At 48.4% G+C, this 13,510-nt stretch overlaps 2 protein-coding genes and 1 long non-coding RNA gene across 6 annotated transcripts; 2 read left to right on the plus strand and 1 right to left on the minus strand.

The window, feature by feature from the left end:
* Positions 1–971, plus strand: LOC141031103 (uncharacterized). Its single transcript, XR_012193175.1, has 2 exons — positions 1–105; positions 190–971. It is a non-coding gene; the product is annotated as an uncharacterized lncRNA (long non-coding RNA).
* LOC141031101 (protein synthesis inhibitor I-like) lies at positions 553–6,268 on the minus strand. 4 transcript variants are annotated; one of them, XR_012193173.1, is made up of 5 exons: positions 5,279–6,268; positions 2,186–2,283; positions 1,278–2,072; positions 959–1,130; positions 553–603 (listed from the first exon to the last, which is right to left on the minus strand). XR_012193173.1 is itself a non-coding variant. In XM_073506193.1 (4 exons), the coding sequence occupies exons 1-3, from the start codon at positions 5,417–5,419 to the stop codon at positions 1,286–1,288; spliced, it is 1,026 nt and encodes a 341-aa protein (XP_073362294.1). In that variant the 5' UTR covers positions 5,420–6,268; the 3' UTR covers positions 553–1,130; positions 1,278–1,285. The 4 variants fall into 4 exon arrangements, 2 of the variants coding, with proteins under 2 accessions (XP_073362294.1, XP_073362293.1); XR_012193172.1 differs by having other exon boundaries at positions 959–2,072; positions 5,279–6,267; XM_073506193.1 differs by having other exon boundaries at positions 553–1,130.
* LOC141031104 (uncharacterized) lies at positions 6,204–7,731 on the plus strand. Its single transcript, XM_073506195.1, has 3 exons — positions 6,204–6,281; positions 6,383–6,529; positions 7,051–7,731. Exons 1-3 carry the CDS (start codon positions 6,204–6,206, stop codon positions 7,729–7,731), a joined length of 906 nt encoding a protein of 301 aa, XP_073362296.1.
* Positions 7,732–13,510: the final 5,779 nt, after the last annotated feature.

A 13,510-nucleotide genomic window follows, 5' to 3' on the forward strand; every position in this document is an offset into this window, starting at 1 on the left:
AGCAGGGTTGTTTTCCTGGTGAAGATGATTGACAATTGAGCAGAATCTGAATGTGAATGTGGTATGTTCGAACATATGGGCATGTTATGCTGTCATGTTCTTAAGGTGTGCACAAGTACAGAAATTGTGAAGCTGATCATTAGCCCAATCCTGGGAGCTAACCTATACTATTTGTTTTGCATGAGACAGATTATGGACTATCGTGGCATGACAGAGATACCAGAAAGGCACATTGTAAAAAGGTGGACAAGGGATGTGAGGGATGTTTTGCCAGATCACCTTCAGCATTACCAGGGAGACCAGCTCTGTGCCACCGCGCTAACATTCAGGCATACAAGAATGTACGTCAAGGCACTAGAGCTGGTTAAGCTCGAAGATGTGAGTGTGGAAGCGTATGAAAGACTGATGAGTCTGTTCGAGCAAGCCATTGTTGTGATGACGCCATTTGAGCATGCCAGGGATGGGCTTGGGCTCGAGGACCGTGCTACCAATAAGCAAGCCACCAAGGTAGCTGAGCAGGCAGTAACTGTTGACAGCGCACACGACAGGATGTCAGGGCACAGCAACCTCCTTCGTGATTGGGAGCACCCCTGAAGATGAGGACTGCAGGGAGGCCTATGAACACGAGGGACAAGACGCTGTATGAAGGCCTGAGCAAAGAGGAGTAGATTCTGTAGCATCTGCAAAACGCAGGGTCGTAAGAGAACAACATGCCCGCAGCAAGGAGACGCTCCTAAAACGCAGATGAAGGAAGCAAAGTGCAGCAACCTATTGATACGGACGATGGGATGAGAGGTAATCGGACATGACAGAGGTAATCGGATATATCGACAGAATGAAAAATCGGCGAGCCGTGCCATGCCAACCGAACCAACTGAAAAACCAGAGTTTGGGGAGACAAGTACCCGGTTTAATTATTATTATTAGGGGAGATATAAGTGCCCCTATGCTTTAATACATGTTCAACACAACTTGGCAGGGTAACATCCCAGAAGAATATTTATTCAGCATGGAGTTAGGAACCAAGTCAACTCCATGTGTTGTAGCTTTTTATTTATTCCTTATTAGGCTTCAGATCCAGAGGAGGGGTAGCACTCCATCACTGCACTCCATCTTGCCCTTCTCCACACCTGTAGTTCAACAAAAGCACATTCAGCTCAAGGCTGCTGTCATGGATCTAAAACCCCAGGAAAGTTCATGGTACTAATGGTGGGCAGAGTATCCAATTCAGCATTGTAAATTGCATGGTATGAATAAAACGAAAGAAAAATACTTGCCTGCATACCTAAGGGCGGTGGCCCCAGCCCATTATGCTATCCTGGCATCTTTTGCCCTTTATCAGCAGTCTCAAGAGATATGGAGCTCCTGTTTTTGATGTTCTAAGTTTGAACCGTACATTGTCATAGTTCCACAATGTCTCATAATAATAGGTTTTACCATATTTGAGGGTGGGTTTCCACTTCTCCAGCACACCACACGACAGTGAAGCCCAGCTAACTAAGAGCTCCTTAGGCCGCTGAATATAGTATCCAGTCCTTGAGTTCCATTTATCAAGTAAAGATTCATGAATCTCCGTGAACCTCTGTGCCTCACATAATACTACAGAGTACCTTGCCAGTGAAGTTGTCATCTGAAAGAAGTCGCTGACTCCATGTTTGTACCGAGAAAGAATCTTCAAAGCTCTCTTCATTGCCCTTTTGCCTAGATCAAGGTTTGCAAGGTTTGACCTACGACCAACTAGGTCTCTATAACTTCCACCGATTCCTAGAGAAATGGATCCGGGGAGCATACTTGAATATTCGGCGAATGAATGGATAATTCCTTGGGGATTTATGTATCCACCGATATACAGGTTATCGCTTCTAATCAGAAATACCACCTGATCATGGCCATTTACAATCTTGTTATATAACCAGGCCGGCGGTGGTTTTGCAACTCCAGTCTGATTTTCAAGCACAGGCAGACCTTCCCTTGACATGGTAAATGGCGAGCGCATTTTGGCTACTCGACGTCCTTCCCGAGCCAACCTAGCATAGTCCTCTAGATCCGCTTCCATCCCAATAAGTGGCACTCTGCCAATTAAAAAAGAACTAATTACTAAAGGCCATGAAATATTCGCATACTGTATACTTGTATTTATGCATTTAGTATAAGGAAAATAAAAACAAAAAAAAGAGGTTCATACCCATTAATACTCTCAGGAATCTTGATAGCACTAGCAGGTTGAAATGCAATTACAACTCCTACCAATGTAATGAGAAGCTTTGCAATAGGAGTGAGTCTCTGCACAAAAAATGAAGACAAAGATGATTATGAGTACTTGTCTTTTGGTACGTACTTATATTTTTATATTTATTTTTTGCCGCTGCCGGGGTTGATACTAAAACTGAGTGTCGTAAATCTCATGAGATACAAGCCTATTTATTGTTTAGGAAAACTCTTAGTATTATCTACCGAGTCATTTGCTCGGTCCCACACACACCGCATCCATATCTCTCCCAGTCATATCTTTTCTCCGCGACTTTTCTCGCCCGCAACTTATCTTTCTCCTCCATTTAAAGCATCTTCAACAGCCGCGCCAAAAGACGCGCTCGCGGTAAACTGGGCTTTTAGCACGTGCGGGACGTTTTCGCGCGCTCCAGCGGTGGCGGGAAACGATTGCGCGCGCGCGGGAAAAGGCGGCAGCCCGCACGCTAGATTTGGCGCACCGCGTTCGGCGCGCCTATAAATTGCGGCGCCCTCTGCCACTCTCTCTCGCTCCCTCTAGCGCTTTCTCTCCTCGCCGCCGACACGACACCACCGCGCCATCATGCCGCCTCGCCGCCGGGGAGGTTCGGGTTACCGCGGCGTCCGCGTGCGTCCGTCCGGCACATACTCCGCCTCGATCCGGTTGGGCGGTGGCGTGCGCCTCGGCCTCGGAACCTTCGACACCGCCCAGGACGGTGCCCGCGCGTACGACGCTGCGGCGTGGCGCCTCCGACGGTCCCGTTGGGACATGAACTTCACTGACGTGGCGACGCCGGAGCGGGCACATGAGTTGGCTCCTTTCCCGCGGCTTATCACCGACGAGGATCGGCGCAAAAACCGGAGGCGGGAGCGCTGTCTTAGCCTGGCCGAGATGGACGAGGAAGCCATGGCGTTGTGGAGGCAACGCTTCCCGCAAGATATTATCAATGAGGAACAGTTCTTCACCGAGAGGAGGGCGGGGAGGGAGGAGAGGAGGAAGGAGCGAGCCGCCTATCACGAGGACAAGCGAACGCGAAAGGCGGTCGCTAAATACAACATCGCGCTAGAAGATGCGTAGTCCTGGGACTCCCGCGACGAGCGGTTCCTTGACGCCTACGCTCCAACGTCTGAGGAGGACATCACCGAGGCAGAGTCCGAGTCGGAGAATGACGAGTAGTAGTAGTTTTTCGTTTTATTTATGTATAGTAGAACTATGTACTATGGACTATGTATTGTAGGAGAAGACTGAACTATGTACGCATTTCTATAAAATATAGCGCGCCTGCTGGAGCGGCTCGGGCGCGCTTTATTTTGCGGCGACCGCTGGAGCCAGCGCACCGCCGCGCGCAAAACCTGGCTCACCCGGCGCTGTATTCTGACTTTTAACGCGTCGCGCGTTGCGCGGCTTTTGGAGATGCTCTTACCCCCTTACCTCTCGCCGGATATGGAGACAGCTCTCGGCCGCTACCACCACTTTCCCCGCCACCGTGAATATAGAGAGGATTCAGACGCCGACCACCCTCCCGCGCATCCAAATCCCGACCGCGAAATTGATGCAACATCGCCGGTTGCATCACCGAGCGTCGCGGGTTGCTGTGATAGAGCTTCCTCGCGCGCCTGCCAGCGCTACGATGGAGATTCAGCGTGCGACCGCCAGCGCTGCGATAGAGGATCGCGTGTCGGCGCTGCAATGGAGCACCGCGTGCTGCTGAGGGCGATGCGATAGAGCTTCAGCGTGCGACCGCCGGCGCTGTGATAGAGGATCGCGTGCCGGCGCTGCAATGGAGCATCGCGTGGTGCTGAGGGCGACGCGATAGAGCTTCAGCATGCCACGGACGGCGCGTCGAGCCGGAGTTCCCCTCGCGTGAACCACCTGGTGCTGCGACCCGCGTATCTTGCCGGCAACGGAATCTGACAACGAAACACGCACGGTGGTGTGCACGCGGCGGCGGAGTCTCAATGCAGCGTGGGCGGGTTGCAATGTTCAGATGCTACTCTCGTCAGTGCTGCCGGCGATGTGGCGCTCCTCGGCGGCCACCGGTGCTGCGATGCAACGTTCATCGACGTCAGCCGGCGTTGTAATGGAGCACTGCGTGCTGCCGAGGACGCTGCAATGGAGCTTCAGCGTGTGACCGCTGGCGCGTCGAGCCGGAGTTCTCCCTCGCGTAAACCACCTGCTGCTGCGACCCGTGTATCTCGCCGGCGACGGAAGCTGACAACGCAACACGCATGGTGGTGCACGCGCGGCGGCGGAGCTTCAATGCAGCGTGGAGAGGGGTAGTTGCAATGTTCAGATGCAACTCCCGTCAGTGTTGCCGGCAATGCGGCGCTCATCGACGGCAGCGGGCACAGCGACACGGCGCTCCTCGGCAACTTCCAGTGCTGCAAAACGCTCGTCGGTGCTGTCGGCGGTTCTATGCAACACGTGTGTCGCTGCGAAGAGGAACCAGTGATGCGCGATGCAGCGCTCATCGGCGGCGTCGGTGCTGTGGTGGAGGCACTAGTGCTGCGGGAGCGGCGGCAGTGCTGCAAAGCATCCACGGTCAGAGTGGGGGTGGCGGAGCTGCAAGGCACCAATGGCAAGGACGGTGGCCGGCGTTGCTCTGATTTTTTGCAGCACGAGTGCTGCCGCGTGGCGAGAGATGCAACAGGTAGTGCGCAGCCTCGTGTCTCGTCGGGGTCGCAGCATCCGCTGCTGGGTGGCCGCCGGCGCCGGTGCCACGGCGGAAGCGTTGAAGCTCATGTGGTGTCGCGTTGTGTGTAGACCCGGGGAAAGGAAAGGAAGACTGGCTGCATCACATGAATCGAACGGCCACCGCGCCTGAATCGTACGGCTGGCTAGCCGGATGATTTCCTGGGGAAATCATCCGGCTGATCCGTAGCAGCCGCCGCTATTGTTTGTCACCGCTTAACCGACAGATCGATTAGACATATCCTCCTCTAATTAAGATCTAGTCTAGTAAAAAACTGCTCAGATTCTAAAAAAGACTGCTGGAATCTACTTCCACTGGAGTATATATATATACATAAAAGGGGGAGAAGGCATCGGTACCTGATTGTTGACGATGCTGCGGTTGACTGATGTGTCCGCCTCAACCTCCTCCGCCGCCGCTACGGCCTCCACCGGCGACAAATCAACCGCCGCCGCCGCTACGGCCTCCACCTGCAAAGTCGCCGCTTCTTCCCAGTCCATCGTAGCAGCGGGCAGCGGCAGCGTCTCGGGAGTGCGCAGAGAGTGGCGGCGCAGGCCCAGTGCTCACGGGCAGGTGGCGAGCAAGAGCAGCGTGAGGGGAATGTGGAGGAATAAATAAAAAGGGAAAATCGTGGCGGCGCAGGCCCAGTGCTCACGGGCAGGTGGCGAGCAAGAGCAGCGTGAGGAGGGGATTCCTTTGTGTGGAGCAATAAATAAAAGGGCAAATCGTGTTTTAGACGAGTATGTGGGATAAGCGATAATACTACATCCTACATCCACGGAGAGACAAATGGGATACCCGCCTAAAGCACATCGCTTCCTTCCACTACCGTTACGCTGTGTTGTGCAGCCTGTGCTTACGTTGTTTACGCTGGAGCGCCAAACTCCCAAGCATCAACCAACGGCACATAGCTACAAACTAAACAACATAGTTAATTGCAAGGAACTACCACACTTCGGCACGTCGTGACGAATCAGTACCATCAGTCATTTTTTTTGCAGTTCAGTACCAGCTCAGAGCCTAAGTGTTGCGAAACGGTCTGACAGTCGTATAAGCCCGTATTGACCACGTATCTGACCGACCGGCCCAAGTGTCAGGTGCCACGGTGGCCTACCCGCTCGGTCACTCGTTCCAGCCCGGCTCGTTCGCACCATGTAGCTGGGTCGGGGCTCGTCGGACCGGAGCCAACCGCACTCTGTCCCTCTCCTCGCCCCATCGCCCTCGTCGCTCCAATCCACCGCCACTCACCGCGCAGACCGCCGCGTCCGCCATCGCCGCCGCGCCATGGTCTTCGAGGATGAGAGCAGCGATGACTTGTCCAACCTGCAGATCTCCTCCTCCGAAGACGGTATGCATTATCAGGTCAGTGGTAGAGCTAGGGTGAGTTAGGGTTAGGGTTTCTGATTTAAGGATTTTGGGGATTTGCTGATCTGGTTTTCTGATTTGGGGATTTGCTCCTGTAGATTCCTGCTAGCATTGAAGACCAAGACTACAATGGCTTGGAGAAGGCATCAGAAGGGCTCTGCGTGGAGCATCGGCTGCCAACTGAGCGTCGTGTAGCTTTTGAATCATTTGAGACGGGCAGGAGGTTTCTAGTTTGTGCTCAGCCTGTAAGATTCATGCTCTCTCTCTATGTTCACTGTAATATAGTTGGTAGCCTCTGTTTAGTAAGTTAGTACTACTGATGGAGTACTCCTACTGATGATGAAGCACATTGTTTAGTTATTTATTAGTAAGTTAGTAGCTTTGATGCTCACCTTTGTTAAACATGCCACCTGATGTTAGTAATATATATGGGCAGCAGCTTAGTTGGTAGTGGAGATGCTCATAGTTTAGTTATTTATTAGTACTGAAGCTCACTGCAACATGTTGTGTAGGCATGTGCTCATGTATATTCATGTTTAGTTAAATTGCCCACTTTTTTGTAGTAGTATATATGACCAGCAGCTTAGTTAGCAGTGTAAATGCTAATTTTTAATTGAGGCAGTATAGGTTGCAGTAGAAGTAGCACTTTTTAGTTGACCACATGTATAGGTTGTAGTTCTTATGCTCTTAGTTGATTTTTTAAAAGTGCCCTTTCATAATTGTAATTCTTGAGAGAGTAACAATATAAATGTTTACTATATTACAGGAAAGTGAGAATTGTGGTTTTCTTGCGTGGGTTGACCCAGAGTGGCCTCCCACAATGCAAAATGCATTGTTGAAGCTTTGGGAAATGTTTGAAGACAGCAGGCATGCTAGGAGGAAGGATAACCTGGAAAGTTCACTTACTATCCACCACCTTAAAGAAGAGAAAAGGAATCTGGATGCCAACTATGACAAACTAGTTGAAGATGTCCATCAACTTCTCGGTGCACAGGAGGACAGGGTGTTGGATTTGAGCTATGTGCAAGCTAAGGAGAAGAGAGCTGAGGTTGCCAGTGCATCAGCTGTGGCTGGCATGAAGAATGAGATGGAGAAGAAAGAGGCAGAGAACTTGAAGCTGAAAGAGAAGTATAAAGTGCTGATGAACCTGCTAGAAGCTCAAGGCAGTGTCATTAGGAACCTGAAGACGAATCATTTGAAAGAGAAGGAAAAGCTAACTGAAGGCAACAACAATTTAAAGATTCAGGTTGATGAGCTCACCAAGTCTGTGAAAAAACTCACAGAAGAGAATGTGCAGCTGAACCTTCACATGTATGATCTCAAGAGGGGACATGAGAATCTGATAAAATGCAGGGATGAGTTAAAGCTCCAGCTAGCTGTTCAGTTCAATTCACTTGAGAAGAGCAAAGAGAAGTTGAAGTTGATCCATGACATCTTGAAGGAATGAGGTAGATGAAGATGATCTGGTAGATGAAGTAGAGCATACCTATCATGATATATGTTGCTTTGATAGAAGGCTTTGCTAATCTTTTGTGAAGGGTGGTTTAGTGAAGTGTAATGTATGGATGTAGTAGTTGTGAACAATGTTGAACTCCACTATGCTATGGTCTTTAGCTAATGTTGTAAGAATCTATTAATTATGGCTGTAAGAATCTATGGTTATGTTGAACTCCACTATGCTACGTTATTTAGCTAATGCTTTCTTAGATGGCTCAAGTTATACCTCTGATGAAATATGTTGCTTTGATGGCTGTTAGATGGCTCAAGTTATACCTCTAAACTAACGAATCCTGGTCCAAATCAAACCTTAGTGACGTTTTAGCCAAAAAAACGCTAACGTGGCCACTGTCCTATAGCCAAAAAACGCTCTGAGTGGTGGCCCTGGTTATAACAGCAATGCGTGGGGGCGAACAGGAAACGGATTGGGGATTTGGGGGAAAAACTAGGGTTAGGCGACGGCGGAGGCGATTCCTGAGCGGGCCGGCGGCGGAGGCGATCTCGCAGGGGGCGGCAGCGGCGGCGGCTGCGTCCAAGGCAATGTCGTGGTCTTCGGGTCATTCTCAGGCTCCCAGCTTCCGTCGAGCCTCTGGAAGGAGAGGGGACGAATCGAGGTCGCCGGTGCCCTACCGTGAGAGCCCGATGGCGTACGAGCCGGAGAAGCTCTGCTGGTGCAGGCCGCGTTGGAAGGCCCCGAGATGGATCTCATGGAGCCATCAGAACCCAGGCGGAGGTACTACGCCTGCGTGGATGCCATGGTGAGCTTCATTTTTGTTCTATTTTTCTGTTCATTAGATCTTCTCCCCTCTCAAACCCTGATTTCTGTTGGTACAGCATGGTAGTTGTGGCTTTGTTGAATGGCATCATGATCATCTGCCCAAGTTTTTGAGTGATTTGATCGGAGATTTGCGGGATGAAGTGTGTAGGCTGAGAGGTGAATCAAGTGTTGCTGTGTTTGAAGATGACACTGCAGTTGTGGCTCTGCCTGAAGCTCAAAGAGGAAGAGAGGTGGTGGCTATGTCTTTGGAAGACCAGCTCAATGAGAAAAATGCAGAGATAGATGCACTGAAGGGGAAATATCAGAATGTTGTCTTTCTTTTTCTTGTCTTTGTGGTAGGTTTAGTGACAGCTAAGATGCTGCTGCAGTAAGCTTGTTTAGTGGTAGTTGTGGTCAGGTTTAGTGGTACTGGTCAGTAGTTTAGACTCAAGTGATCTTTTGGCACTGAAGATGCAAGTTGTGGTCAGGTTGATCCTTGGTTTACTGAATGGTTGTGGTCAGGTGTTGCTGGAACTGAATGTTTATCCTAGTCATGTTGATCCTAGTAATGTGTTAGCTAGGTGTCTTTGTAAAAAAGATTTGGTATGTTGATCCTAGTAATGAAGTATGTGGCCATTATGGCATTATCATCCAGTTTGAGCATGATCTAAACTCATCTAAAATGTTGAATAATATTGACATGAGCATGGTTTCTTGACAAATGACCAAATTTATGTGCATGATATGTTGACAGGAGCATCTTTGCAATAACACAAAAAGCATTGAATTCTTGAATAATGCCAAATGACCAAATATTGCAGGCATAATATGTTGACAGGAGCATGATATGTTCACAAATGACCAGATGAGACTTAGTACACATCAGACCCAACTTAGTACTACATCAGAACATACATGGTTTTGTAGCACAAACAACTTAGTTCAGAAGCAAAATCCATAAGCATTTTCTGGTACACATCAGACCAAAGTTGCAACATGCAACCATCAGAATCATTCTATCACTCAATGGTTACCACTGGCAGTAAAGAATTACATCAAGCGAGTATAATTCCCTAGGACACTTGAAGGAGCACCAGAAGTAGAAGGACCGGAAGATGAAGCTCCAGTAGCAAATCTTGGGGCAGTGAAAGGCCTTGCAAATCTTGCACTAGCTAACCCTCTAGCAGATCTGGCAGTAGCAGATCTTGCAGAAGCAGATCTTGCAGTAGCAGTCCTTGCTGGTGGCTACTATGATCCTGATGGAGTATCTTCATTCCTTGATCTTGCAGGTGGAGTGGCTTCATTCCTTGATCTTGCAGGTGGAGTAGCTGTTGGGGAACGTAGTAATTTCAAAAAAAAAATCCTACGTACATGCAGATCATGGTGATGCATAGCAACGAGAGGGAAGAGTGTTGTCTACGTACCCTCGTAGACCAAAAAGCGGAAGCGTTAGCGCAACGCGGTTGATGTAGTCGTACGTCTTCACGATCCGACCGATCAAGTACCGAACGCACGACACCTCCGAGTTCAGCACACGTTCAACTCGATGACGTCCCTCGAACTCCGATCCAGCCGAGCTATGAGGGAGAGTTCCGTCAGCACGACGGCGTGGTGACGATGATGATGTTCTACCGACGCAGGGCTTCGCCTAAGCACCGCTACGATATTATCGAGGTGGATTATGGTGGAGGGGGGCACCGCACACGGCTAAGAGATCCAAGGGATCAATTGTTGTGTCTATGGGGTGCCCCCTCCTCCGTATATAAAGGAGGGAGGGAGGAGGTGGCCGGCCAAGGGGGAGAGGCGCGCCCAAGGGGGGGAGTCCTACTCCCACTAGGAGTAGGACTCCTCCCTTTCCTAGTAGGAGTAGGAGAGGGGGGAGCAAAGGGAGAGGAGGAGGAGGAGGAGAGAGGGGGCCGGCCCCCTTTGCCCTAAACCAATTCGGTTTGGGCCTTGGGGGGGGCCCACACCTCCCTTGCTGCCCTCTATTTCCACTAAGGCCCATGTAGGCCCATTAAGCTCCGGGGGGGAGGGGGTTCCGGTAACCCCCGGTACTCCGGTATTTATCCGGTAACCCCCGAAACTCTTTCGGTGTCCGAATCTGGCCCTTTCCTTTTCCACCTCAAGCTTCTCAGCATAATGTGGTGTAATCTCCTACAGAGATGCCTTTCCTCTCTCTCTGTTATTATCCCACCTCACCATCTGCTTGTCCTTAATACCATCAATCATAGTCCTAATACGTTTTTTCCTAAAATCTAGGATGTACTTGTGGAACACCTCAGACAGGTTGTTAACAACCAAGTCTGTCTTGCAGTTAGTGTCAAAAGCATGCCTAGCCCATGTGTGCTTAGGTATTCCACTTAGCCACTTCCAAGCTTCCTCACTCTCATTTTTCAAGTCATTCATGGCAATGTTAAACTTGTGCTGGTTATAAGCATAGCTGGCATTATCCATGCATTTTTTAAGATCTTCCCCCCTAAACCCAGCATTCTGGAAATTTGCATAGAGGTGTCTAAGGCAAAATCTTTGATGGCAGTTTGGAAAAACTTGGTTTACTGCATTTAGTAGCCCCTGTTCACATAGCATGCTAGACTTAGCTGATGTACTACTGCATCTAGAACATAACATGCTAATGCAGAACATAACAGCAAGAACATAACAGGAAGATGCATGCATACCTTCTGTCTATCAGACATGATAGTATAACGCCCAAATTTCCCAACTTCTCCTCCTAGACATATCTTCAGTTGGTGTAGAAACCAACACTAGTTAACTGTGTCCTCTTGTCGAACAATAGCAAATGCAAGTGGGAAAATATTATTATTCCCATCTTTTCTAGTGGCAGCCAGGATTTGAGCACCAGTGGTGAGCTTAATAAAGCATCCATCAACACCTGTTGTTGCAACCAAAGAACAATTTAAACTTCTATAAAGCACTACTAAACTATATATTTAAGTCACTAAAAATAACTATAAAGCATTACTAAACTATATATTTCAGTCACTAAAAAGAACTATAAAGCATTACTAAACTATATTGGCATAGTTAACAATGAACTAAAAAGATTGTGATGTACAAATAACAATGATTTGAGCAGCAGTGATAATGGCATAACTAACCAATGAATGGTCTGCATCCATTGAGAAATCCCTCCCTTGCTCCATTTATGCAGAAGAACATAGCATGAAAGATTGGTTCTGGATGTGGTATTTTTGTAGTTGGTTTTGGAGTAACTGTTGTAACTACAACTCTACTACCAGGGTTTGTATCCATGATGGTCTGAGCAAATCCCTAAGTCTGGGATACTGCTTCTTGTGCTTCCTAGCACAGCTTCTACAACAAGGTTTTTGGTCCTATAGGCCATGTGCCTTGGCACATCAACACCATACTTCTCATTGCAGTTGTTAATCATTGTGGTTGGATCAGACCTGAACAGTGACTCATAGGTCTTTGCAAGCCACTTGGCACTAATCCTTGATGTCTCAGTGCTGCCAGGGCAAGTGTGCTCCAGCCTTATTTTCTTAATAGCAAAAGTCTTCCCCCCTTTGATAACTGCAGCAACTATGCAAAACTGGCAGTGCTCTTTCTTACAACAGGCAATGATCCTTTGGTCTGAATTTCTGTGATACCTGAAGTCTCTGGCCTGTGTGATGTGCAAGCTCAACAAAGCATCTCTGAATTGCTGCTGATCCTTAAAGCACATGTACAGACATAACTGCTGATGTGGTTGCTCAAGTTTGTCATTGTACCAGATCCTTGGTTTCCTTTTCTTGGCCCTACTCTTCCTCCCTTTAGGTAGAACAAATGACAGTGGCTCATGTCCATCATCTTCATCCTCAAAAAGCAAACCATCATCTTCTTCATCTGATGAAGGAATGAAATCAGGTTTCACCTCCTCCAACACACTTGAATATGACCTAGTAGTAGGGCCTCTCCTAACTACCAGCTTCTTTCTCCTTTTTGCAGGTTTTTGCATTGCTGCTTCTTCTGTTGCAACAACATTGACCTCATCGTCCTTCTCCTGCTCCTCCTCCTCCTCCATCTCAAACAAATCCTCAACCTCAGTGTCACCCTCATAATGTACTTGTTCCTCTTCTGAATCTTCCATCTGAATATTGATCTTCAACTTCTTGCTTTGCTAGTTTATTCCCCTCAATTATCTCTGTGTCTTCACATATCCTGTACTTCTCCATGCAGAAAGGATTGTTATCACTGTCATATGCATCCTCACAGTCATCACTATTATTATGTCCCTCCTCTAGCAGTGCCTCTTCCTCCATTACAGCTTTCAGCTTCCCCTTACTGAAATTTCTGCTCTCTTGTGTGCACTGACTATGAAAAACAACACCTTCTTTATCAACAGCAAGAACTGCAGGCTCACTGAGATCATACACTAAAGGTGGTTCATACAATATAGTTGCTAAATCTTCTTCTCTCCTCTGACAGACATTGCTGTACTTTGATCTCACTAAATCTTCTTCTATTTGACGTACAAAAGGTGTTGTTGCCCTCACTAGCAAATTCAGAACTAAACTATGCTCATATTCCTTCTTAAGTTGCTGCAGTTTGATGTTTGTGTCAATCAATTCTAACACATGCTCTCTTTCCTCTCCACTGCCTAAATTCTTCATGTGGTACAGTTCATCAGAGAAGGAATAACCTTGTGTGTGCATCAGTGCATATAAGTTCAGAAATCTCACATCTGAGTTGCATATCTTCCTATCCAGATTATGTTGTGTATCAAAATGAATCCCAACATCCCAAACAGCATCATCCAAACTACAATTGACAGTACAAACAACATCATGAGCAACTAACACTAGCCCCCTGTTTTGAAATATACAGAAAGAAGGAGAGAAGAGAGGGACTTACAGCACACCGCCAGCTGCTCCACTGGTCCACTGATGGCTACTGCTAGGGTTGGCCACCCATATCTCTGCCAGCCTCAGCCTGTCCTCCATGGACAGCGCTG

Source organism: Aegilops tauschii, unplaced genomic scaffold, assembly GCF_002575655.3.
Source record: "Aegilops tauschii subsp. strangulata cultivar AL8/78 unplaced genomic scaffold, Aet v6.0 ptg000490l_subseq_155209:229596_obj, whole genome shotgun sequence".
In the NCBI taxonomy this organism is placed as follows: Eukaryota; Viridiplantae; Streptophyta; class Magnoliopsida; order Poales; family Poaceae; genus Aegilops; species Aegilops tauschii.